At 37.4% G+C, this 27069-nt stretch overlaps 1 protein-coding gene and 1 long non-coding RNA gene across 9 annotated transcripts in view; one reads left to right on the forward strand and one right to left on the reverse strand.

The window, feature by feature from the left end:
- LOC136017469 (uncharacterized) overlaps positions 1 to 27069 on the forward strand; it is a 63742-nt gene that overhangs the window by 29810 nt on the left and 6863 nt on the right. Inside the window, exon 4 of the long non-coding RNA XR_010613940.1 lies at positions 22624 to 22687. This is a non-coding gene — a long non-coding RNA (uncharacterized LOC136017469). The remainder of the gene's footprint in view (positions 1 to 22623; positions 22688 to 27069) is intronic.
- The window catches only part of PDE5A (phosphodiesterase 5A), a 62795-nt gene that overhangs the window by 15863 nt on the left and 19863 nt on the right, over positions 1 to 27069 (reverse strand). For 7 of the 8 annotated variants that reach the window (XM_065685688.1, XM_065685711.1, XM_065685748.1 and 4 more), the window contains exons 4-12: positions 19082 to 19153; positions 18353 to 18442; positions 16975 to 17112; positions 15643 to 15710; positions 12385 to 12493; positions 10401 to 10485; positions 6683 to 6858; positions 5208 to 5267; positions 1203 to 1349 (exon numbers count right to left, since the gene is read on the reverse strand). In XM_065685688.1, the coding sequence (XP_065541760.1) occupies positions 1203 to 1349; positions 5208 to 5267; positions 6683 to 6858; positions 10401 to 10485; positions 12385 to 12493; positions 15643 to 15710; positions 16975 to 17112; positions 18353 to 18442; positions 19082 to 19153 (945 nt within the window). The remainder of the gene's footprint in view (positions 1 to 1202; positions 1350 to 5207; positions 5268 to 6682; positions 6859 to 10400; positions 10486 to 12384; positions 12494 to 15642; positions 15711 to 16974; positions 17113 to 18352; positions 18443 to 19081; positions 19154 to 27069) is intronic. The other variant, XM_065685695.1, reaches the window with a different exon arrangement.

Genomic DNA, 27069 nt, shown 5'->3' on the forward strand with positions numbered 1-27069 from the left:
GTGAAAATAAGTACTGGAATATTCAAGAGGTCAGACAGGTAATACAGTACTCCTTTCAGCCCTTGAACACTACTAATTTAAACTGGCCTATAAACTGGTGATCTAGAAAATAAATACATGTTTACTAATTTGCTTGCCTATGAAGTCCTCTGAATAAATCTTGCTTTTTGAAACTTTTTAAGTTTTGTTCTAAACTATATAAAGGAAAAATACAGTATTTAAAAATGAAGGGGTTTACAAATAGAAATTGTGTGTATTGACTGGAAGATGCCTAAAAGATTATCCTAGAGGTCTAATCTAGTCTACCTCCAGGGCTGGGAGGAAAGTAAGAATACCTGGCTAGATCACCTCTGACAGACATCTACAACTGGGTCTATTAGTAAAAACATTCACAGAAGTTTCCACAGCCCACCTAAGTAATCTCTTTCAGTCTTTACTATCTCCACAAACTATAAAGATGCCCCTCATCTCTCATCTAGTCTTTTCTGGGGGAAAAACTAAGCTAATTACTTTTATTACCCTGTACAGACATAGAGAACAATAATATTGTCAACTTTGTAGCAGTCTTTCACTTACTGAAAGGTTCTGTTTTTCAATATTATGCTTTCTGGAGAAAGCCAGATTAACTAATTCAAATTTTGCTCAATCTCCTCAATTCTTATTTCTTTAAAAATTACTTCGTATCTCTATGTGCCTCTTCAAATAGTACGCTACAATATAATTACTCCATGGGTATTTAATACCACTCTGTCAGGAAAGAGCAAAATTTACCCCTTTTTGCCTCTATGGCACATTATTGACTTTTACACAGTTTCTAATACTAGTAGCTATGAAGTGTCTGTTACCACTTCTGTTTACCATTTTTAATTTATGCATTTGACTGGTCTTTAAATATTTGTTCTTACTGATTTTGAAATATTGCTGTATATTCACAAACTCATTTGAATTTTAACTGAGTCCTCTACTTCCAATCCCCAAGTTTTCTAAAAGTGTTGTACAGTCCATTAACCAAATTACTGATTATTCAGTAGAACCAAACTAAGGACACACTCCAGTACTGCCCACTTTACATGCTAGTTTGCTAACTACTCTTTAATACATATTTCCATTTATATTTACTGTAGACTTATTTCACTATTCTCCTAATTTTCTAATACTTAAGTTGTCTTTTTACGTGAAACAACATTTGACAACATTCATACCTCATGTTTCATTTGGAAATTTTGCACCAGGTTGAGGTCTGTGAACATTCGTATTGTACACAGTGTTGTTTCAAAATCTGATAGCTCAAAATCACTGAAGTTGAAGTCAGTTAGGTTGAGAGATTGTGCCGATGGTACTACAGCAGCCTAGAGAAGAATAACAGAACACAACTTAGACTAGGAAAGAAAAGCATAACATAAATATTGTCTTTTTCCACAAAAAAAGTAGTGAGATACTCAAAATTTTAACTTCGCATTACACTGAAACCTGATGATTACTTCTCATTTATCTTTCCTTAGCCTGTCTCATTTAACGTTGCCTTATATCTTTAGATTTAACACACGCTTTGCCATAGATCAAAAGAATAAGGGAAGGATTAGGGAATTTGTGAATGCTCCATCCCTGGTGGTGTTCAAGGCCAGGTTGGACAGAGCCTTGGGTGGCATGGTCTAGTGTGAGGTGTCCCTGCCCATGGCAGGGGAGTTGGAACTAGATGATCTTAAGGTCCTTTCCAACCCCAACTATTCTATGATTCCCTGGTCAGTCTGTCATCTAAACTGCCAAAGGCAAATTGTAACCAAGAGCATGTATGAAACTGGGCGACTGAGAAATTAAGGCAGTGGAGTTTTACTTTTTTATGGATGTGCAGACATAAAAATCTGTAACTGTTTACATTTTTCTAAAAACGGTGAGGAACGAGATGTCACTAGAACAGAATTCCTAACAGAATCCACATTCAGCACTATGGTGGTCAGAACATGCCCACAGGCAGAGGTTTTTCTGGTCTAGAAAAATTAGGCTTCACCTATGATCCATAGTCTTTAAAAAATTTGGACTGTGTTTTTGATCTAGTCTGAATACAGTCATAAACCTTCAATATGAAATGTGAAATCATAAAGTACACAAAAAAACCCAGCTCTATACTTTTACAAATCTGTAACTTTTATTATCAGTAACATCTCCATGTATTACATGTACTACAATTTGGTTGTAATTCGTTGACTTTTGACATACAGATGTTAAGGTTGCTAACAAAATAAATGGTAAGTCTTACACTATAGAACACAACTTAGTATCTTTTTCTTTTCAGTAAAATAAAAGGTAGACTTGTCAATGCTACTTCTTTACAGTTGTTTCACCTCAATATGAGTGTGGTTTAAAAGAAGGTCAGATAAAACTGAAATGGTGAAAAAAATAAACCTATGTGTTCATCTTCTTCTTTGTAATTCTAGGGGAAAGACGTTTTGGAACTGTGTCCTGGAAGGCTGAGACACTGAAAAGGAAGCATGTTTCATAATCTGCAATATTTTTACATGTAGCAATACAAATCAGCTCTCCCCATAACTACGTCTACCAATCTGTTCCACAGAAATGTACTGTTATCTTTCCTGGGTGTCAATATTGGAAAGTCATGAAAGATTATGAAAAACAGGATTTGCACAGGAAAAAAATTCCATCATTCTTACACATTTCTTGTACCAGTAATTTTGTGTCCCTCAGTTTGGACTAATTTGGTATTTCACCTATGAGCATGTAAAAGAACCATGAGGCCAGTATGTTCAGTGGAAAATAAAGTGACCATTCACAAACTTTAATGACATAATTTTGAAAAACTGCTCTGGTATTTCATGAGGAAAGGGGCTGGAAGGACACAGTAGGAGATCAACAGAACACCTCATGCCTGTGTTCTGGCTTCATTCACAATTTATCTTTCCCTTACTTGATCTGCCTTTGACAGCCAGAACAGTAAGTTTCATTTCAGCTGAGAACATTGCAGCATAAAAACCTGCACACTGAAATCTTAGCTGTTCTTGAAAAGAAAGAGAGGTAACAACTACAAAGAAAATCAAACTGCAAAAAAGCATAAGATAACTACTTTCATAATAGGCAACAAAGTCAGAAAGTCTATATGCCATAGAGGATGTTTTCAGTAATCAAAGTTGTGGAATGTGGCACCAAAGAAAGAAAATAAGCTTTCTAAAGAAAAGAATAATGTCTGAAGAAGCAATTTGAGGAATGGTCACTGAATTAGGTATCTTGCACGCAAAAGCACAAAGAAGAAACCAGATGACCAGTGAAGTGGCTTAATCTGCACTGCTATGTACAACAGGACAGGGATCATTCTCTTAGCAGTAAGGTGAAAGGAGGGAAGGAATGCCATTCAGAGGGCCCTCGACATGCTTGTGGGGTGGGCTGATGCCAACCTCATGAAGTTTAACCATGACAAGTGCAAGGTCCTACACCTGGGTCGGAGCAATCCCAGGCACAGCTACAGGTTGGGTAGAGAAGAGATTCAGAGCAGCCCCGCAGAGAAGGACTTGGGGGTGTTGGTCAAAGAGAAAATGAACATGAGCCGGCAGTGTGCACTCGCAGCTCAGAAAGCCAACTGAATCCTGGGCTGCACCAAAAGGCCTGTGACCACCAGGTCGAAGGAGGTGATCCTGCCCCTCTACTCAGCTCTCGTGAGACCTCACCTGGAGTATTGTGTGCAGTTCTGGTGTCCTCAACATAGAAAGGACATGGAACTGTTGGAACAAGTCCAGAGGAGGGCCACGAGGATGATCAGGGACTGGAGCACCTCCTGTATGAAGATAGGCTGAGAAAGTTGGGGCTGCTAAGCCTGGAGAAGAGAAGCTGCATGGAGACCTCATAGCAGCCTTCCAGTATCTAAAGGGGGCCTACAGGGATGCTGGGGAGGGACTCTTCATCAGGGACTGTAGTGACAGGACAAGGGGTAACAGGTTAAAACTTAAACAGGGGAAGTTTAGATTGGATGTAAGGAGGAAGTTCTTTCCTGTTAGGGTGGTGAGGCACTGGAATGGGTTGCCCAGGGAGGTTGTGAGTGCTCCATCCCTGGCAGTGTTCAAGGCCAGGCTGGACAAAGCCTTGGGTGAGATGGTTTAGTGTGAGGTGTCTCTGCCCATGGCAAGGGGTTGGAACTAGATGATCTTGAGGTCCTTTCCAACCCTAACTATTCTATGATTCTATGAAACTGATTTTCCATACAACATAGCACTTGATCTGTGGTTTGCTTTGGGCTCTGTGTGGTGCCCTGAGGTTCCAAGATACCCTTATTTTTAAGGCCTGTTTTTCTTTTTCAGCTTAAATTATCTAAACTAATCTGACTGCTCTGTTAAAATTCAGAGTGATGGTTTCATAGCATGAGAATCTTGTATCAATGAGCAACAGTGTGGTGGGACTGAGGTCCAAAATCTGTGTGATGCTAACTATTCCAGAAATAACCTTAGTCTTGTGCCTTGTTCTGTGGCACCTTGCTTGTTCAGTCCAGTCCTGTACTACCCAGCTTGTGGTCTTCTCTATCTGCCTTCCTCTCCATCCCTCCATCCTTCCCATTTTTTTTCATGCAGCAGGGTGATGCTATTTCTCCATAAAGTCTGCTCCAAAAGGGAGAACTGAAGAGACTAAGCACAGGCTATGCTTTAAACTGTGCATGAAATTTTAGCTATAGTTATTCCTTAGGCAGTTGTTTCTAAACCCAGAATTAAATTTGAGCAGAACAGGACACTGCACAGAAAAGTAACTGTAAAAATAATAAAAAAAAAATAATCATCGCATTAACAATTAAATTCAGAATTTCTGTGTAAGGCAGTAAAGTTGCACCCATACTTGGGATGCTTGAAATGTACCAAAGTTATAAAATATACCACATTCAGACTTAGCTGCAGACAGAAGTGTTCTCAACATTTTGCTTCTGAAATACATAATTATTGTGTAACATTGCATCAGCTGTTACTGGCACTCAAACTCGGTATACTTCTGCTTCTCCTATAAATAACTGCAGCTCTTTATCCAACCTGTATCTCTCATTGCAATGTTTTTCTTTTATGTAATGTATTGATTCAACTCAAAAAATACAGTGAAGCTTAAACTGATCAGTTTCTATTTCTGGAAGATGTGCTTCTGCATGTTTAGGGCTCACATCCATGCCTTTTGTTGTTCTGTTAGTTGAGCATTTCTAAAGTAATAGTAAAAGATTCAATTACCGCTGTTACCTGCAGCTCCCTCGTTTCCTCCTCAGCAGCAGAAGCATGGTATGAGAGAACCTACAGAAAGAGGAAAGTAGCCATTAGTACAAACAAAAGAGCAATGTGTTGAAAAGGTATTTTTCCTAAAGCAGAATTCTCAGTTCACAGCTGCACTGCTTTGCATTGCATTGCATTTGCTGATGAAATTTAGTTTCCATGCAGGGCCCATGCTGGTTTTAAGGGAGCTCTCGGGAAGCATATGAGGAGATACCTGTAGCTTTCAAAAATCTTGCACAGCACAGAATCTCTTTGAGATAATTAGTTTCTATAAAAGAGCAAAGAACTCTTGATTTTTTCTTTGGAAAGTTTTTGTGCCCCACTTTCAAAGACAATACACTGAACAGCTATAAATATGAGCCTGACATTGACTATTACAACAGTCATCCTTTCAGGAGTTTCTTCAGACAAAAAAGAAAGCTTTGCCCTAACTGAAATTTGGCAAAAAATCTGAAAGACAGTATGTTTGGTTTAAATTAACAAAATAAGCTCGTATCTTTTTAGTTGTTGAGAATCAAGGACATGAAAATGTTATGGAGGTTTTTTAGCAACTAGAGACTGACTTTTTATGAAAAGAAGCCATCTTATATATCAACCTATAACATGTCTGGACTTTCTGTGTTGCCTATAAAGTGTTATAGTAGGAGAGAAAATCGCTAATTTGCCATGTAAACAAGCAACTTTTTTTTTTTTTTAAGCACTGAAATGGTTTTGACAATAATTTTACTACCTTTTTATTTAACATTGCTTAATAGAGGTCTATTTGAGAGTTCTAACATTTCTTGTAAAGGCTACGGGGTACATAATCCCCATTTAGGAATTCTGTAAACACTCTGTTTACATAATGAATGTTAGGAGATCCAAAGTCTACAAATTTTGGACTTTCAGCTTCAAGTTATCACCTCCAAGTAACTCAGCTTCTCAGACTGAAGCCCTCTTTAGCTATTAAGCTTAACGGTAACCATTTCAAAGGCTGAGATCAAATGACGTTCATCTTGATATGGTCTGATGGAGTCTGAGGAAATTGCTGAAAACCTACAATAATGCCGCTTTTACTCCACAAACTGGTTTGTCTAAAGGACTGAGCCAAAATCATCACAGAAAACCTTAGACAAAAAAAGGAAGCCCCTAATCCACCAAACTGTCTCATCTCCTACGCAACAGAACAAAGCCACTATTTTGCCAATGTGTAGCCTCATGTAGAGGAAAAGATGCATTCAGCTCACCACAAAATCACATGAATAAGGTTAAAATACAATACCAAGTTAAATAGTCTCCTGTGCAACTCAACAGGCCAAATGCTGTTCTTGTAGGGGAGAACGATTTCTGTTCAGTACCCATGCAAACAGCTGCACTTCTGTGTAGAACAGAGAGGATCTTGGAGGAACTTAAGATCCATTTGAGCTAATGAAAGACCACCTAGATTTTGAGCTTACCTCTAATGTCACCATTTGTTTGGCCATGGCTCTTTCTACAGCTTCATACATCTGTGTATTCTGGATCCCCAAGCCACAAAAGATGACAAATGCTTCCAGGAACTGTTCATCATTTCTATTGAAACCCTTGATTTTGCCTGAATTGTCTTCCATCTTATTCACAAGTTGGCACACCCCTATGCCAGGATACAGAAATTAAAAGATGTAAAACAGACAACTGCCGACGCATCACCTATTGTATGGAACATCAAGAGAAAAGTTGAGGCTACAACAGCTTAGCCTACAGTATAAACCAGCAATAGACATAAAGGTGACACACAGGACTGCTATAGGATTTTCACTGGAGGTTTTTTAGAGTAATTTCACTGTATTACAGAGTAAATGCTAAAATTTTCTATATTACTTAGTAGATTGAAAATTATTTATTAGGATTTGTAAACCACAAATGTAGGGCTTTACAGACGTGATTATCTTGTGAAATTCCAGGGTCATCTTATTATTAATAGTATTCTAGATTGATTTAATCCCTAAAGACAACTTGTCCTTTAGAGGCTAATTAGACTTTTGTAACCATGCCAAAAGAACATCTGTGAAAGTCAGAAGACTGGTACACAGACTTTTCACTTCCTTATTTGAGTCACTACTGGAATTTTTTTTAAATAAATGAACTAAACAGAGAATACCCAAGTTGAGGCTAAAAGCTAAAGTCTACTCCCTGATTCTATGAGGATGTGATTGAATTACAGCCTGCTCCAAAGACTGCTGAGCTCACTGAAAAGCATCTTACTGAATTTGACTTGTTAGGTTCAAACCTGTTGGTAGTTGCATCTGTTTATTTTTTATTAAGAATTTCTGGACTTTGATGTGCACATGTCACTGACAGGTAACTTCCACCAAACTTTGCTGCAACTTAGATCCTTGATCCAATTTTTAAGCAGAGGGAAATTCACACATATACCTCACTTTAGTTTTAGGCAGGGTTTTTTTTAGGCATTTTCTGCTAAGAAATCAGAGTATTAATTAAAGCAGCTGCACTGTAAGTATATGTTGTCTTTGGCCAAAACTGCTCTGGGGGTGATTATTCTCTTTAAGGGAGTCCAAATGTTTTCTCACTCTCATGAGTGTAAGTACTAACAGTTTCAAGCATAAAAGCAAGCATTTTCCTGGTCACATGCAAACTGTGTTTTTAGAAGTTTACTGTCTGTTGACAGTGGAACACTGTCTTGTTTCCAAAATACATTCTGTTTGGGGAACTTATTTTAGCGTAAAAGTCACCTCTAAAGAGATCAGTAAGAATATTGTAACTGCAGCTGTGAACTGTTGTGGCAGGGGTTGTGGTAAATGAATACTCCAAATAGGATTCTGAACCTTTTTGGAATGAGGTTACTATATACTTGAATAATAGTAAAAATACATAATCCCAGCAAGTAAAGATTAACTAAGAGCAAGATTAACTTTTCCTGGGAAAAAGAAGCTGACTTAAAAAACTCTATAGCAAAATGTCATGAAACTCACTTTCAGATCTCTGTTTAGTACTGTTTATGACATTCTAATTATTTCCACAGCAACTGTGTTGTAATGAACACAAGATTAGGACTCAACAGTTGAGTAAGTCACAAAGCCAAAAGAATTCTTAAAAGAAATAGTATTTGCACAATGTCTCTTAAAAAAGAAATAAAAATGGGAGAACTGCAGGAAATATACTATCTAGTACTTAAGACCTTTAAATCTTTCCAGAAGCTTCCCCAAAGCATTGAGGGGCCCATACGTTACAGTTAAAGAAACTCAAAAGTCTTTTATTGGGATATAGTTATAAAACAACAGAAAAATTTTCTAATGCTTTCACCACATACCTGAATGTATGGGTGAAAGCTTTAGATTTGAGAGAATGAAAAAGTTGTTTTCATCTTTCTTGTCAATAAGATTTGCTCAGTTTTGCTGTGGACAGTTTTTCCCACCTCATGCCCTTCTGCACAGCACACTTACCAAATTCCAGTAAATGAAATGAAAATCTAAATCTTAAAAACGAATAAGTAGACTTATAATAATAGTCTTACATAGTATATAGTATGCTAACGGAACTTCTGGGTATTGTCCCAAAGACAACTTCTTAACCTTGCCCTATTACAAATCTGAATATTAGGCAGGCTGTGAAACCCTAAAAGAATTTAAGGAACATTTCCCAGTGAGAATTACTCAGAGTTGGAAAACCCACCTAAATGGGTAGCCTGATTAAAACTTTCAGTTTGCATTTCCACAGTAAATAACAGTAGAAAAAAATATATGAGGTCAGATGTGACTGTCTTACCAGTACTAAAAGCATAGTGAGATATCTCATTAAAGTTCAACAGTTCAATCTTTGTTTTGGTCTTCTAGAATCTCGTAGACTATTTAAACAAAGTAATAAAAGAACTAATTTAAGAAGCTGATATCAAAAGAAATTTCGGAGAACTCCATCAGGTAAAGATGATGCTTCTCTTTCTGCTTCAGGAGTTAAAAAAACCTAACCAACCAAACAAAAAAAAAACCACAACAAACTTGTCTTCATGGAAAAGGGACCTCATATTTACTATTTACATTGGATTATGCCATTTTGCCATAATTGTCAAGAAAAATCATTTGAAGATCATTAAAAAATGTATTCTTGGAACTCTTAACATGCCAATTTTTTTTTTTAAGCTGTGGAAGCTAGATTCATGCTGCTATCTAGGAATCACTATATATTGTGCTCTGCTTGCTTGTGGAACTTACTGATGCCAGGAAAGCAGGCTGATACACATTCTACTCTTCATGGGATTGGAAGGTCCTGGTAATTTCCAAAAGCATCATCATCCCTATGTTTAAGGTGAACCAGAAACTCCATGCAAGATTTAAGCTTATTCCCTGACCAGATCCTCAAAACTTTTTAGGTGTTATCTTTGAGGACCCAGACTACAGTCACCTAAAAGTTTTAGGGAACTAGACACAGCTAAACTTCTAAGTTTCCATAAGCATCTAGGCCTAAGTGATGTCAACTTACTTCTGAAAATGCTACACCAGGAAACTATGGCCACTCTTTAAAATAGAAGAAAACTAGTTCTATCAAAATGAAGGAGATGCTGCAGAGATACACTGGGTAGCTTTAGACACTTAAACCTATTGTCTTACTACAGGACTATTGGCTCCCAGTGTAATCCACAGATAGAAGTGGGCACATCCAAAGGACAGTTGGTAGCACCTAAAATGGCACAGCAGCTGACCTTCTAATGTATGAATCTTTGCATAGCTGAGACTCATTTGAGGAAACTGTCAATATTTGTGCAGTTCAGATCACCTTTTCACATGCCACCACTGCTTCCTAAAAGCCCTGCACTACAGACAACTCAGGCCTGAAGGGTTTATTTACTGATTTAGGTCTTCTGTTCGTTTCACTGCCTTGTAAAAAGGTCTGCACAAGCAATAGGGGTAACTGACTCTGAACAGGAAGCAATGAAAATAATTTTACTTACAGAAAGTTTTTAATGGCAAGTATAAAACCAGTGAAGTATCACAAGAGAGCTGTACATACTTGGTGACTTACTAGGTAAGCAATTTACAGTCAAGGTTGCAGTGTATGTGAAAACATGATGATTAAGGATCTTTTTTCCTGGATTGCGATTCCATGTTGCTGAGATTCTACAGCAGAGCACAGAAATATTTCTATGAAATGGATAAAGATATTTTTTGTAAAGATACCTACCTATCACTTTATTTTTTTTCCCATTTTTTATTGGTGTACACAGCAAACTCTTTATGTGTTGACTTACATTTTCTGCACTGTCATTCTGTTAAACAAACAAAAAATATAGTTATAATTTGAAAGACTAATATTCAAAGTGAAAAAGCTGTAGAGCTGGGGTCTACAGCTATTCTTGGCTTACATAGCCCTTCAGAAGTAAACCATGTGTTCAGAGAGTTTGCACATCTTTGGCTGGACAGTATAAGAAACACCGTGTCTGATACAAGCTTTGGTGAATAATAATAAAATATGGTGATGATAATCCTGATTCAGTAGGAGTTTACATTGGCTTGTGTAATTGTGCTAACAATGTGCTAACTTTATAATAGATTCTTTCATAAGAAGGTACCACTTCCATGAAAATTACAAATGGTTCCACTCAGTGCATCTGAAAAGAGACCGGATGGGCTTTAGGACACCTTTTTACTCTCATCAAGTGATGAGCTGTAAAAGGAATTGACAGCTATTCCCTCACTTGCAATATGGCAATATAAGGAACAGAGAACAGATGTCATAAAACAAAAGTAACTACCTGACTTTAAGCTAACTATGCATTTTGGGCTGTAAAATTTTCTTTGACCCTTTTGGTTTGTTTGAGATCCCTTTATTAATCCACCAACACAATGAGAGGAGGCTTAGAAGAGACCAAATTATGATCCAAGGAACAACAGGTAGGAAAACTACAGCTCTGCCTTGAGACTGCTCCTACACAGTGGTGGAGCAACTGGGTGTTGAAAATCATTATCCCAAATTCCTGTGTATGTAATCTAAATTCCAGGGTAAAATGCAAAAGAACTCTAACCCTGCTGACAAAGTGCAAGGCCTTATTTAGACACACAGTTGTTTGGATAACTCTCCATTTTACATCAAAATGTTTTCAAAATAATCACCTCTTTCTTTATTGGTCTCTACAGTTATATCTGCCTGATTCTGGTTTTATTTCCCCTCCTGCAGTTAAGATAACTTTGGGCCCTGTATTGCAAAGTGGTGAGCACTCAATTCCTGTGTTTCTCAATCCTTCCTAGAAACCCATTCCAGAACACCCATGAAACCCTGCACATGTTAAAATGGAAGAAATGCAGCTTCCGACCATGAGCCTGCCCCTTGTTTCCGCTTACTGAAATAATCACACCAAACACTGACCTTTTTGCATTGTGCATCTGAGAACATAGTTAGGTAGAGCTATCTGCTGATCATAACAACTCCTCTTCCACATAGTACTCTCTCCCTAAGCCCCTCTAGCCAACAGGCTTAAACAATAAGAGCAGACATCTTTCTAATTTTGGCATTGACAGGAAAATATGGAATTTCAAATATTTTTTTTTTATGATGACTTTGAAGGCAACCTGACTGTAGTCTGAGTCTTGCCAAGTGACCTTCCCTCCTAACTCTCCAGTATCTGTGTGCTCAGTAGTACGCAAGCTCACACTTGATGAAGTGTGAAGCAAAAGCTCCCAAAGAAAAGTTGAGTTGTTCTGTCTCCAACACAGTGAAGAACTTGCATCTATAACATTAATCTTTGCCAGAATAAGAAGGGAAAGGGAGGATAAAAGGGAAGGAACTCATGGGAGTCTCCCAACAGTCACTGTAAACTACTCAGGATTACTATGAAAATTTCCAACTTTCTTCACTTGAGTGTTTTCCATAGAACATATTGCAAGCTCTCTACATCACACTATTTATTGAGAAAAAAATGTAAAGCTTTTTTAACAACGGTTGTAGGGATAAATCCCCCCCTGGCCACCTGGCCCACTGTGTGGGCACTGTACTGTTTCTTCACTGATAATTAATTTTAGCAAGCAAAGGTACCTTCCTTTGTGTTTGTGTAATTCTGTGGCCATTAAATTAATAGAAATAATAAGAGGAAAACATAAAGGGTTTGAAAGGTAAACAGAAAAACACATTTTCCATTTCTAAATTTTAAATCTAATCTTATTTTACGTACTGTCCAGGGAAATCTTCTGTCTTTGCAGATATCTGGGATATTGAGAGGCTCCATTGTATTCTTGACATACTGAGCATACATATAATTGATTTTGTTTGCATCACAGTCCCTGAGGATACAATATTATTATTATTTCCTTAGTATGAAAATGGGTCATTTCATTATACAAAGAAGGTAGTTGTAATATCTTTCCTGTATAAGGAAAGGATATAACCAACAGATATATAACAGAGTCGAGTTCAAATCCTGTATCTTAATCCAGCTGTCATCACGAAACAGCAGAGTGGATTGATTCATATGTTCCAGCATTTCTTTAATATTCAACAATGTTAACAATGAACACCAAACTTAAGAAATAAAGAAATTAGTACAGTTTATATTGATGAAGGATAAAGAACAAACAACTGGGTTTATACTGAAATAAACAAAACTTTTTGAAAACAAACTCACAAATCTGACACACCTGAAAAATCAATACTGGATGAAATTCACATTTTTTTAAATGGAGTGCAGCAGGCATATTTGTGAATTTTCTGCTAATTTTCAAGTTCGTTTCAAATTTGTTCTAAAGTAAAGGCATAATCGGTTGCATGGGGATTCTGTTACTGAAATAGAACTGTTTATTCCAAAGGAGAACATAAAATAACTTTACAGAATCAGCCTACTTTTTTAGCCACAGTGTATTCAGTTAAGGCATTTCGGTTCTCTTGGATCCTTTCCCTGCTTTGGAAAAGGACATATGTAATTTGATGGATGGACCACTCAGTGGATAAAGAACAGGCTGGATGGCTGCACACAAAGAGTTGTGGTCAATGGCTCAATGTCCAGTAACAAGTGGTGTCCCTCAGGGATCGGTGTTGGCACCGGTCTTGTTTAACATCTTCATTGCTTACATGGACAGTGGGATTGAGTGCGCCCTCAGCAAGTTTGCCGATGACACCAAGCTATGTGGTTCGGTTGATACACTGGAGGGAAAGAATGCCATCCAGAGGGACCTCAACATGCTTGTGAGGTGGGCTGATACCAACCTTATGAAGTTCAACCATGGCAAGTGCAAGGTCCTACACCTGAGTCAGAGCAATCCCAGGCACAGCTACAGACTGGGCAAAGAAGAGATTCAGAGCGGCCCTGCAGAGAAGGACTTGGGGGTGCTGGTCGATCAGAAAATGAACATGAGCCGGCAGTGTGCGCTCGCAGCCCAGAAAGCCAACCGTATCCTGGGCTGCATCAAAAGGACCGTGACCACCAGGTCGAAGGAGGTGATCCTGCCCCTCTACTCTGCTCTTGTGAGACCTCACCTGGAGTATTGTGTGCAGTTCTGGTGTCCTCAACATAAAAAGGACATGGAACTGTTGGAACAAGTCCAGAGGAGGGCCATGAGGATGATCAGGGACTGGAGCACCTCCCGTATGAAGGTAGGCTCAGGAAGTTGGGGCTGTTCAGCCTGGAGAAGGCTGTGTGGAGACCTCATAGCAGCCTTCCAGCATCTAAAGGGGGCCTACAGGGATGCTGGGGAGGGACTCTTCATCAGGGACCGCAGTGACAGGACAAGGGGTAACGGGTTAAAACTTAAACAGGGGAAGTTTAGATTGGATATAAGGAGGAAATTCTTTCCTGTTAGGGTGGTGAGACACTGGAATGGGTTGCCCATGGAGGTTGTGAGTGCTCCATCCCTGGCGTTGTTCAAGGCCAGGTTGGACGAAGCTTTGGGTGACATGGTTTAGTGTGAGGTGTCCCTGTGCATGGCAGGGGGGTTGGAACTAGATGATCTTGAGGTCTTTTCCAACCCTAACTATTCTATGATTCTAATAAACCTATTCCCTTTAAGCTCCTGTATTTTCCCTGTGACATTTGACTTAGCATTAGCGATCCTTCTGGTGTAAGGATGTTCACAGTGCTGGAGGAAGAAAATTGCTCTTTCATTATTTCAAAAAGTTGGTTATACAGGGCAATGCCCCACAATTGTGAAAACTGGTCTGATTTGGGGTTTGATTCAGAATCCTTGATTAAATAATAAACCTGAAATTTGTTATGTAAAGTAGTACTTTCCATCTAATCTATGTCATTATATTTCTGCTATTGCCCAGATCGTGCCCTTCAAGCATAGGGTTCTGACTCCAATTGTTGACCCACAGTACAGTCCTTGGCATATAACTGTGATTATAAGATACATGTGATATATAAGATTCAGATATGCACTAAGCCTCCCAGATTTCTTTTCTGTCAGTTATGAGAAATAATTTACTGAGGGCCCATGTAACCAGTAAATTACATTTTGAGTCTATTAACTAGTAACCATGAAAGGGATCATGAATAGGAAGGGTCAATTCTCTTTACCATTTCCATGGTGTAGAAGAGGAGGTAACCAGGACCTCTGCCTTTCATCCTGGATCTTACTAGTCTGTGGTACCTCTGTACTTTCTCGTTGTACATTGTCTAAAATTATTCTACAGCTCAACAGTTTTTAGCTGCTCAACCCACACACTTTGGACATATTTTTCCAATATATGGAATTAAATTCGATATAACAAATGTTCACTGCAAAGAGATCGAAGGGTACAGAAACCTCCATTTTCTCTCTGCACCCTATCTTTCAGTAGTCTATTTTATATACAACTGTCATTATTTGAAACAACTGGTTTTGATGACAGAGAAAAGTAATGGAGACAGTAATTTTCAAACTTCAATACCAAGGTTCAGGCTAGATTTAGAAACTATATAATCTGTTTATTTCAATTCAACTGTGCTTACATCTTTTCCTTCCTCCCAGTTGAACTTCATAATGGTTTCTCAAAAACTTAGAACTTTATTCTTGATTTAGTCAGTCTTGTTCTTTGAGTCAGTTTCACTATGCATGAAATATGAGTAATGATTAAAATAATTGATTAAAATCATAAATAGGATTTGTATCTATCAATGTGGCTACAACACAGTTATCTACACATATTTCTCACAGATCAGTATTAGAGCAGCCCACCAATTTAGATTCTCACATCTTCACATATTCTGCACATTTCCATAGTTTAGCCTTGCAATACAACTATGTACTTAGACCTGACAGAGTGATCAGGCCCTGCACTCCTGTATTGATCAGATGTTTTTGTACATTTCAGGGCAAAACCTGCTCTGTGAAAATAGCAGTAATACATGGTACCCAGTGGAAATAAGGTCTGTTATTACAAAAAGAAAAAAATAAATAAGTCATAGTTTCTTCAACATTCTGCTGGGATGTACAAAAGCTTTAATTCATTGTTTTACCTCTTCAGATTTTCAGCTGAATCTTCTAACTCCTCAGATTCCATGTGAAAGACACTGGAAAATGAATCCTGGAATACCAAGAGGATATATTAATATATGGGAGTATCAGATTGTCATAAGTTAGGATAGTACTATTCATGAAAAGCTTGTTGCAGTTATCAAAACCTAATCTGTAACAAAGACAAGAGTTAAATTACTTAACTTCATCCAGCAGCAAGCATAGAGGATGCTACCACAAAAATACCTCCTGATACAACTTTAAATGTTATTGAAGTGTCTTGAATCATTACTGATCACTCTGAGAAGAAAAGACAGTATTTATAGGCTGTGCCCAATCTGACAACACAGAACTTCTTTATTTCAGCATTCTAGACCAGCTTTGCTTTGACAGGTGAGGACATCAAAACATTTTAAACATATTGACTGACCTCTTATTTTCATCCAGCTTTTTTTAACAGCTGAGAAGTGTAAATGTAAAGAAAAATTAGATTCCCTCTGTACAAAAGATTCAACCTACAGACTGCAAACTAGGTGCTGGAATTTACCTAACTTGCAGGGACAGTGTGAATAGGTTAATACAAATTTCTCTTCTGTAACCTTGCATGCACAAGTGACTTTTCTACAGTGAGAGATGGGATTGTGGCAGATGATTGCAAGTACTGTGTGTTACTTCTGTATTACAGAACCTGGAAATGCTTCCTTACTTCCGGATCTTAGTACACCTGCATCTGTAACAAGTAGTAAAGATAAAACTAGCAAAGCCCATACAAGACTAGGGCATACAGCATTGTATTCTGCTCCTTTTTCTGCTGCCTATTTTCAATAGGAAGGAAACAGAGGTGGGAGAATTGCAAAGCAGTTTTGCTTTGCTTCAGTGAGCCACAGTCTTGGGACAGGTCATGATTCTGTTTAGACACCTTGTTTGGATACTCCCTGCTTAGACATACTCAAGAAATAAAAAGTGCTATCAATCAAAACTGATTCTGCACAGGAAGCAAAGGCTACATTGTTTTCCTCACCAGCATTTTCCTTGTTTCCATCATACACCTGTAGCCAAGAAAATGAGATATGAAAGAGTTTGAGAGAGCTCAGAGCCAGTTTGTCAAAAGGCAATGCAGACTGGCTGCTTAAAATAGCAGTCTAGCCTACACAAAAACCAAAGCCTCCCAAGTCAATACCTAACCTGAGCAGATACTGTCAAAGAAAAGATAGAGGACAAAAAGGCAACAGAACATGCTATGGGTTTGAAATACTATTGAGTCAGATTGGAGGGAAGCCTGTGCTGCTCCCAGGGAATAAGCACTTCTGCCTTCAGAAAAAAAACATACTCACAGTACTATCTTCATCCACTATGAAGATGGTACACCTCTGCACTTGCATGAAGGAGATTATAGTGGCAGCTATCTTCTTCAGAATCACTTCCAAAGATTGCTGCTCTTCAAAAATCAGACTGGCAAGATCAAGAAGCACCTGGGGAAAAAGTCTTTTGTGAGATTTTGACTAATTGTGATTTAAGCAATCATCATCATTTCTACTGTCTTTGATTCTTTTCCTCTTGCCTGAATCGTGGGAGTCAACATGTATGACTGTGACCAAAATTAAGTTTTGGCTCTCACACAGACTGCAAGGTAACAGTAAATAATAGCCAGTTTGATGCTTGATGAAAGAAATAAATAGCTTAGGTAGATGGCTGATTTCTTCAGTCAAAGAAATATAGATTTAAGCACTAACAGTTCATCAAATGAAACCTGAGAAATCCTGTTGTCTAACAGCGTTATTTGTCCTAACAGTTTTCTATGGCTCATGTGTGCATTCTAGAAACAGCAGTATTTACATTTCTTAGGAGTTTTGAACGTAATTTTAATCTGTTGTAATTCTAACCAATCGTAATGAACTTGAATGAATGAATTTGGTGAAAACATCATTTAGATAGAGTCTACTGTATTTCAGAGCTGCCACTGAAGGACTCGGCTGCTTAGGTGTGCACGTATTATATTCTTTTTTTCCTCAAAAGAAGCATGGAGTCAATTTGCAAAGATTATCCAAATTTGTACCAATTTACAAACACTGATGGTCACTTGGAAACTCAGACCTAACAGAAAATTTTTAAAACAACTGCTGCCTAGTTGTTTCTCCAAAATCTTTTCATACCGTATATAGCAGACATATCCTCCCATAAAGTCCATGGCATTAATAACCCATCAGTTATAAAGGTGGCTGCAAAATACAGTTACATTAATCAGAAGGAAATTCAGTTTTCCATCTGGTCATTACCAAAAATATGGTTAGTGACTATTTATTGTTGTAGACGACTAAAAGGGCAACCTGTATAACCTCTACTGTGCTGTAGGGATAATTCTTCTGAAATCTCTGTAGTATGTACAGAGTATGTACACCTCTCATTGTATAATACATACAGTGAGACACAGGATAACTTCAGGTAATATCTAGCATACTGACATGAAATGAATTTTCTGACATGTAGCTTTACCTTCTTCCCCAACACAGTCCACTTTTCACAGTCCAAGGTGGAATGTGCCCAGCTACTTCTCAGCGCAAGTTAGAGCTTTATCAGAGATACACAGTGTTCAATTAGAATAATTGACAATAGCCAATGATAGCTACCATATGAGAACTATGAGTAGCAGGCGGTGATTACTAGCCAACCACCATAATTTTTGTACTCTTATGACAAACCTGTTGACAGTACCTGATTACGCCTGTTCTCAAGCAAAGATGTCTCATACAATTGAGCGTTGTGAAGAACAATTCCACAAAATGCCAAATATGCGGCAAAATCCTGAAGACAAATGAACATCAGACCTTGTAAAGATAATGTTTCACAGCATCTTAACTCCATTCAAGGATAAGCTACTGCAGTTTTATGGTTTCACTTTGAAGTATTAGTTGATATTTTTTAGTTATTTTGGCAACCACACATTCAGGTTTGCGTTTTTTTCAGTTATTCCCTCAAGAATCTTGTCTCCCTTTTTTAAACAAATGATCTTCATAGTTTATCCTGGTAAAAGCAGGACTGATATAAGAATCATATCAGAGGAATCAAGCAACAAAAAACATTCTGAATATTTTTAATATTCAAAATATGGTTTTTGGGGATGCCAGGAGAGTTGGAATCAATTAATAAAAAATTACATCTTGAAATTTATGAAACTGCTTTATAGTGCATCTTAGTAGAGTAAGCCTGTGTTTCAGAGATGTATGAGAGATACTATGCTGATCCAGAAATTAAACTATTTCACATCCACATTTCTCATGGCCTCATAAAGAAATAAATCTGCAGTATTACCAGGAATTATTTTTTTTCAGACATGTTTAATTTTTAATAACTTTAAAATTTCTGACTGGGGTGAAAAATAATAACACATCCATTCCCGTTTACCCTCAGAAAATAGAAAAGACAAATGTCCAGCTTTTATACCTTTTCATCTTGTTCCGTGAAAGTGCCACCAATTCCAGACTTTTTATTGATTGCTTGAGCCACGCCAACAACCTAGTGCATTCCAAATGGAGTGATTAGGTAACTTTTACAAGTCTGTCGCTGGATTCTATTTCTATACATATTTATAGAAGATAATAAATTATCATTAAAGGTATTCATTTGGTTGACATTTAGGTAAGTTATTTAAGCCTGTTTTTTCCTAATATATAGCTGAGCATGAACCTGATATATGTGTAAAAAAAAAAAAAAAAAGTGGCATGAGTCCTGTACACTATATGAAGGGGTCAATTTGATCCAAAATTGATTCTATAAATTGGAGCAATTCCTCACCAAGAAAGACTGTAACAGTTTATGCTTCTGCGGTCAGAAGCCAGATTATGCAATAGCTCTCTCTAAAGTTCATCTGCTTGTGGGTGAAGGAAATATTCCTAGTAGCTCTGACAGAATTTCCAAAACATAGCCTCCTTACCGGATCTGAAATTTGGCTACAGTGACCTTTTTGCATTTTGTATCTCTCTAAACCTGTTTGGATTTTTATCTGCTGAAAAATAGCATATGAAGGTTGTATTCCTGCCAGACTCAAGTTTGTTACTCGAACTCAGTATGTTATTAAAGGAAGGTTTTTACTAAGATGACATTAAACCGACACCAAGAAGAGATACTTTGTTATGCTTCAGCTGTTAGTTAGACTGTCCTTGCCAAGACATGCGATACTATGCTATTTTTAATTATTTTCCCTGTGGAGCATCTCATAAAGTAGGGAAGAATCCTGGTTTACAGGTAAAGAAGCTAAGCAAAGGGTAAAAAGTCATTCACAGGTCCTGCAGCATATCTATGATAGACCTAAGCAAACCCACATGTCCTGGTCAACTTTAAAGGCTTCCTGTTAAGTAGTTCTTTCTGCTTTTGGCACATGGGTTAAGTCTGAGCTTTCAAATGTACTAAGATCACCAGCCAAGAAGCTTCATAAATTAAAGCTGCCCATGTAAGTAAATCAGCGCAGAGAGTAACAAAGAGGATTTACCTGAACTAGGAAACAACTACTATGATTTACATACTAAGGACATCAACAGGCCAGTTCCATTTACTTTCTTTGTTGGCTTGTCTCCTTTTGGATTTAAGTGGAAGAAAATGGAATCTGCGTGACAATAAACCAAACCAGATTACATATCTAGTCTTATTCTTACAAAGTTCTGTCTAAATTGTGTTATATTTCAGGTGATTCTTTTTAGTATAGAAACAATAATCTGTGATAAACTTTGATTTCAAATTTCTGGACATAATTCCATGAATTGGGATATTAAAATATGTTTTTTTTCCCTTTAGGGACAGTCAATTAAAGTCCAAGCTACTGGTGCTTTTGTAACTGCAGGACAGTTAAGCAATAAAAATGATTTCTCGATCCAGGATGTTGGTTTAGATTTTTGAAAAAGTAAAATGAATGTAAGAGAACAAGAGAGCTGTTTAAGCACGATGTTTTTGTTATTGCCAGTCTTCATGGAGTTCAATTCTGGACACTGGTGAGAGCCTCCCAGGAAACCAGTCTGTCTTGCAAACCCCTGAATTCCTTATAAATGAAAGTGGAATTCAGATCTTTGCTTAGTACTGATTCCAGTTTCTAATGCAGGCTCTAGCTCTTAACATTTGGGGGAAAATGAAACTGGGTGGTTGCTTTGGACTTACTCTTACATACCTAACATAGATGTCATCTGTGGTAACATGGATCTGTTTTTCAGAGCCCAAGGAAAGCAAAGGAATTTAAAGAGAACTTCATACAAGTCAATATGAAGGGAAAGTGAGCATTTCTCTAAAAAAATAGTTCACTGGGATAGTAATTCTGTAGATTCCCCACTGCAGTTATTCAAGTTGTATACTGGTAGTAACCACTCTGTCCTGTACACTAGCTTAAAATTCTAGATTCTGCGCTTACCCTTGTACTTCCATGCTCTTCTCTTCTGGCCCATAAATTAACCACATAAATTTACAGCACACTAAAATTGGAAGGCTTTCAGGAAGAGAGACAGACTAATTTTAGTTGAGATTCCTGACTCTTTTGATAAGGTGAAAATTACAGACTTTCTAACTCAAACATTCTGTCATTCCATTAGAAAAAGTTTATTTAGTTTTATTTATTATACTACACATTACTAATGCACATTCTTGTTTTCTATTAAATCAAATTATTATAATAAGTGTTTCTCTCTGATGCATAAACATCTCCTAGTTTATAGGATTTCAAGGCCTTACTTAGCCTTTCCGTAATATAATTCAGTATGTTTTCACTCCTTTTGATACTTTGCAGTTTATTACTAATCTGACTTTAGGCTTAAAAGAATTGGAGAAAGTATAGTTGCCTTGATCTGTAAAGTAAAAAAAAAAAAAAAAAATTCAATGTTCTGTCAGTGAGTAATTACAGATTTCTGTAACTTGAGAGTGGGGTGAACTCAATGCTGTTTATCAGGATGGATGTGAAAGGTACCATGGTACCTTCTGAGGAAGGTGCCAAGTGCAGAGTGGGGACAATTATATCTGAGCCATTACTTATAGTGGTACCCAGAACAGAATCCCACAGTTTACAGTATCAAGCTGAAGAGCAGCACCCAGAATGGATTTAGGTTAAGACAGACCTGAAAGAAACAAGTAGCACCAGAGCGAACAGTGGGAAACGGAGGCTGGAAACTGGGAGGAGCTGGAAATCACTCACTAAAACCCTGCGCTTCCTTACAGCTAGACCCTTTATTTAAATGGCTGGATCTTATCTTCTGCTAACCTCAGTAAATCTGCTCTGCAGTAAACTCAGAGGCTAGAATGTGCTAGCACAGATGAAACCACCTAGACTTATACAATAACATGAAAGGTTACATGGTAAGAAGCCATGAAGCATATGCAACACTTCCAATTCTTTTCAGATTTTTTGGCACTTTTAAAACAAATTATTGACAAAGCTGCAAAGAACTTCCTTTGTTTGAGATCCAATGAATGTAAGAACTGCGCAAGATGTGAACTTGCTTTTTGGGGATAAACGGTGTCGGAAGAAAACTGTGTGGTGTGCAAATTTAAAAAGCTGTTAAATCATTAAATTCATGATTGTTAAACTGAAGGAAGGCAAACGGTTTTATTTTTGTAATGGAAAAGAAGACAATTTACTATCTCTCAGCCTAGCCTTCACAAAATACTGATGTTACAAATAAGGTCATTGTTCTGCGTTGTGAATCACTGCCAACTGTGGGCTAAAAAACATCTGTCTGAAATAAAGCTTAACTGTCATTCCATACAACCCAGCTTTCCCCACAGTCAAACCCTCATTTACTTCTGTGAGGAATATTTCTTAAACTGCAAACTTTCTTATTGTAGTAAAGATGTACAATTAGTCTTGTGTACTTCTGTAGCAGACTAAGAAATCTTTAATCAGTCAATACGTGTTTCTGTTAATCTACATGTGCAGAGTTCAATAGTTAGGCCTTTTCTCATACTACTGTCTTCTGTGGGTATTTTATTATATTTGTATTTATCTTTTTCAGTTTTGATCCAGCATGAGCTAAGACAACTTTCATGAGGTCAGAGGCTCCTTAATGCATCCAAAAGGTGAGTACTTTCATCTTTTATAAACCTATCCTCTCCATGAAAGGCAAGTCTGTGGTGTTTAAACAAAAGTATAAAAAACAGTTAAAGGACAATATTAATATAACAGAAAGACTAATGAGGCTCCCTTTGTTAGCACTACAGGTTTCGGATACATTAACAAAGGCATGTGTTCTAGGAGCATTTGGTTATTTTTAGATCTTTGTCAACATCTTTTAATAAAAACTTTTAACTCAAGAGGGAGGGAGTAATGAGAATAAACCTGCTAAAAATTCACATTTGTCCTGATGATGATAAACATTCTGTGCAGATGCAAACCTTTTTGTTGTTTCAGCTGCATTTTAAGCTTTTAAAGACGACTTTGTAGTGTGTGCCATTTTTTCCATGCAGAACAGTTTTAAAAATTAAACTGGTCTAAATTCTGGCCTCATATATAGCAGTAAAAATTCCAGTAAATGCCACTAAATTCTGCAGAATGTGGCATAAAGACAGTAATGAGTAAAAGCTTGGATATTATTTAGCCATTGAAGTCTTGCCTACTACGGGGTATTTAGGAGGAGATGCAGGAAACTCAAGAGGATCTGTTCCTGTTACTAGAGTAATTATGTAATTAGGAAAAAAGCAAATCATGTGGTAGTATTTTAGGCCATGGAGGACATACGCCTCCATTTTAGAGAATACTAAACATAGTATGAAACTCAAATCCTCATTTTTAAAACTTACTGTAGACAAATCTAAAATAACAGTAGGCCTAATCTCTGAATCTCTTATCTAGGAATTATGTTCACACCAGTGGAAAATTTGAATCAAAGGTGAACTACTGCTCTGAGTTCAGCTATACAGAGAATTTATTCAGCTAACAGGCACATAGAAAGTGTGAAATCTTTGTGGCAATAAACAAGTCATATCTGAGATAAAGCTTGGAGAATTGTAAAAAAAACATGACAGTCCACTCAAACACTTGCTCATGAAAGCCCTATTACAGTCTAACAAAGCTGGTTTTAAGTAACTTATGCACAATATTTTATGTGTCTTCAGTTCTCTAACAGGCAGTCACTGACTGAACTTCTGTGAAAGTTGAATCCTGTAGCAATAAAGCAGAGATATGTATGTATGATTTCTTGTCATTCTCTTACTATGCCTACAGAACTATCCCGCGTATTTCTTGGTCACCCATGTCAAAACCAGTAGGAAGGAAAGAGGATAAAACCAGCTAGGCAAAGGGGATGACCACTAGAAAAGCTTATGGTAGAAGACTAGACTGAAATAAAACAAGACTGAGGGAGAAGAAAGACTGAAATAATTATCTGCTTATACTTTGATACCTGTGAGTTTATGACTTAATCCCTAAAGTAACCAGTGAGCTGTTTAGTGCTATGTGCTCTTTTTCATAAGCTTTAATTGAAGAGATTACAGAGCAAGGTGTATCTATAGTAGTCAAGCAGTTCCTAACAACAGCCTTCATCCAGGTTTGCTGTATTGAAAGCACATAAGAAGGAGCAGAAAGGAACACGCTGTATGTAAAGTACCTTAGCGATCCAGCTTTCTTTGAAGTCATTTGGAAAAATTCCCCTTGGGTCAGAAACCAAGTACTTTGGTATTTTCCATTCAGATCATGAAAGAGAGACATACACCATGAAACAAAAAGCAATTTTGATGATGGAATTGTTCTCTATCACTTACTATCTTACTATTACTTAGTCCCAAGAAGGGAGAAAAAAACCCTCCAACAATTACTGAGTCAGTTCCACACCTTTTTACCACATCTGATGTAGTAAAATTTCTAATTGCATTCCTAATTGCATTCTTGCTGGCAACAGAGGTCATCTTCCAGTGTTGCTACTTGTTCTGTAATCTTTCTTCTCAGTCTGTACTAGCTATCCTATTTAATAAAGCCTGATCCACATTACAAGGAGAGATTTTTTTTCTAATTATCAGAGTTTTATTTTTACTATTTTCTTGCAATAGCTGACTCCTGCCTCCAAAAGTAGCAGGCTACCTAGAGTACTACCCAGCAGGCGATGACGGATGACTTCAGTGTTGATGACTGTGCTCTGAATTTTATCTGGATTGCTTCATGCTGCAATTTTTTGCACATGATCACAGGCCTAACTCTGTGAAAGTTGTTCAGCTCTACAGACAGCTACTGTCCTTTATAGTTGGTTTTCATTTCAGATGACTTGACATAAAAATGTAAGTAGTATAATTTTGCTTCCTAAGAAGATATGGTTGGTTTTTTATTTATTTGGCTGGCACATGAAGAAAAATTACAGTAAGCCAAGAAATGGCAACGGGAAGAGGGAAACGCAACTCATATCTCAGTTTAAAGATGGGAATGCACTTCAGGAGACAGACCAAGTGGTTTTAACTTTACTTTGCTATCCTGGTCTTGCAGGGGTTTGATTCAAGCCTGTAAAATTACCCTGCAGGGACAGAACTATATTTACAGGCTTTCGTTTTTAATCATCAAAACTTTCACATCCTCTTCTATCATTCCTGCCAGCAGTAGCCAGCATGATTTCCAGCTGTCTAGCTACTGTAACATGTCTCAACATAAGCTGAAAATCCACCCAAGAAGCAAATTACTGATCTCCATAATCCTGCAGCAAGAATGCTTCTGGAACTTGAGTCAGCTGCTTGAAGTTACAGCTGAGCCCAGGACAATTGGCTAGATCTATGCTATACTGCAGTGACTGGGATGTATTATACCTGAAGGATTCACTGTGGGAGAGAATAACTTAGCTGGCTAAGAGTAACATGCTTGGTCACATTTTAATCAATAAAATTCAATAGGATATTTTTAAAGGCTGTTGTAAATAGAGTAGCACCCCTAATTTGTTGGAAAGAGCTTCCTAGAGACAAGAGATAATAAGACAAAGTAAACAAGAAACTAAACTATTGGAGTGAGCATTGCCAAAATAAAACATTTCCCTAGCCAATTAGTAGGAAGTTCAATCGTACACTCTCAGAGCCTGGAAGATTAGCTCTCAATTAATTCAGCTAACAGTTCCCATATGAGAAAATCCTACAGATTTGAGTAGAAATTAAACTGAATTGAATTTTATGGAAATTATTTTGCACAGCTGAAAAAATGAAATAAATGAATTTAACACCAAATGAAATCAGAAGAAAGTGCCACTGCATTTACTGACTTTATTAAAGGAGCTCTAGAATGCAAATGAGTAGCATTTATAGCTTCTAAAAAAATAAAGGTTTAAGGTCGCACCAGGAAAGAAAAGCTGCTTTTTGAGATACACAGGGCAGACCTGCCACAAACTTAGGTCTTCTGCCAGTAGTGGTAAGACCCTGTTTTCTATATAAGCACTGAAATTGTTAGCATTAACAGCTGCAGCTAAAGCCTGTGGCCAGCAATACCAGCTTCCTCTTGCAAAAGAAATAACCATGATAACTGTGGTACAGGCTGGCTAATATTAACTTTTAATTGGTGGCTTTTGTACTACTGAGGGTACAAATTCAGTCTGTTTTGAAAGGTTTGATGTGTTCTCTGATACATGTTGATAATCCAAGTAGCAAGTCTTACATACTGATGTCTAGATAAATATATATCTGCTCTTTCAGAAGAATCACCAGAAGAGAAAACTTTCAAGGATCAAAATGCAGTCTTTGCTATGGCTTCAATTCACCTTATGACAAATGTGAATACAGGAACAAATGATTAAATTATTTGACTTAGAACCACTATGTTTTAATTGTTACATAGAATACAATTCAGGTTACCCAAGGCCTTTCTTCCTCCTTGTTTTCTTCAACAGTGATAACTAGCAAATGATACAGCCTTGCATGCCAGAAAACATCACCTGATAATCCTTTCAATCCATATGATAGGATTGAAATAATTTCTGTTTAGTTATTAGAGATTGTGTAGGAGGGGTTTCCAGATATCAGGAGTCTGTTCAAAGCCCCTGAAGTGAGATGCAAAGCTCAGTCACTTCGCATTTGTAATTTCTCATGGGAAAAAGAGAACTCTTCATAAAGCTGACACTATGCAAGCCCCTATGATTTGATCTTAAAGAACATAACCAGCAGAATTTTCTGCATCTGAAATGCAATGTGTCTGTGGCATTTCTGTCAAAAAGAATAGGTTGATTAGGGGATTAAGAAAAGCTCTTTTACTATTAAGTGAACATAATTCCATTCTTCATGCACATCTGTGTGGAGTTAAAGTCCTCTTATTGCACTGCTTTTTTCTCACTGATACTAGTTCCTGGGTCCTTTTTATGAGCTCTTCTGTGAATTAAACTGTTTTCTTCTTTTCATCTATGGAATTTCTTACTAGCTGTTATTTTTAAGTAAGACTTTGGTTTCCCACATGCCTTATGGAAATATAGGCAGCAAATGTCAAAACCATCTACTGGAAAAACCTC

The sequence above is a fragment of the Lathamus discolor genome, chromosome 1 (genome assembly GCF_037157495.1).
Source record: "Lathamus discolor isolate bLatDis1 chromosome 1, bLatDis1.hap1, whole genome shotgun sequence".
Classification (NCBI taxonomy): Eukaryota; Metazoa; Chordata; class Aves; order Psittaciformes; family Psittacidae; genus Lathamus; species Lathamus discolor.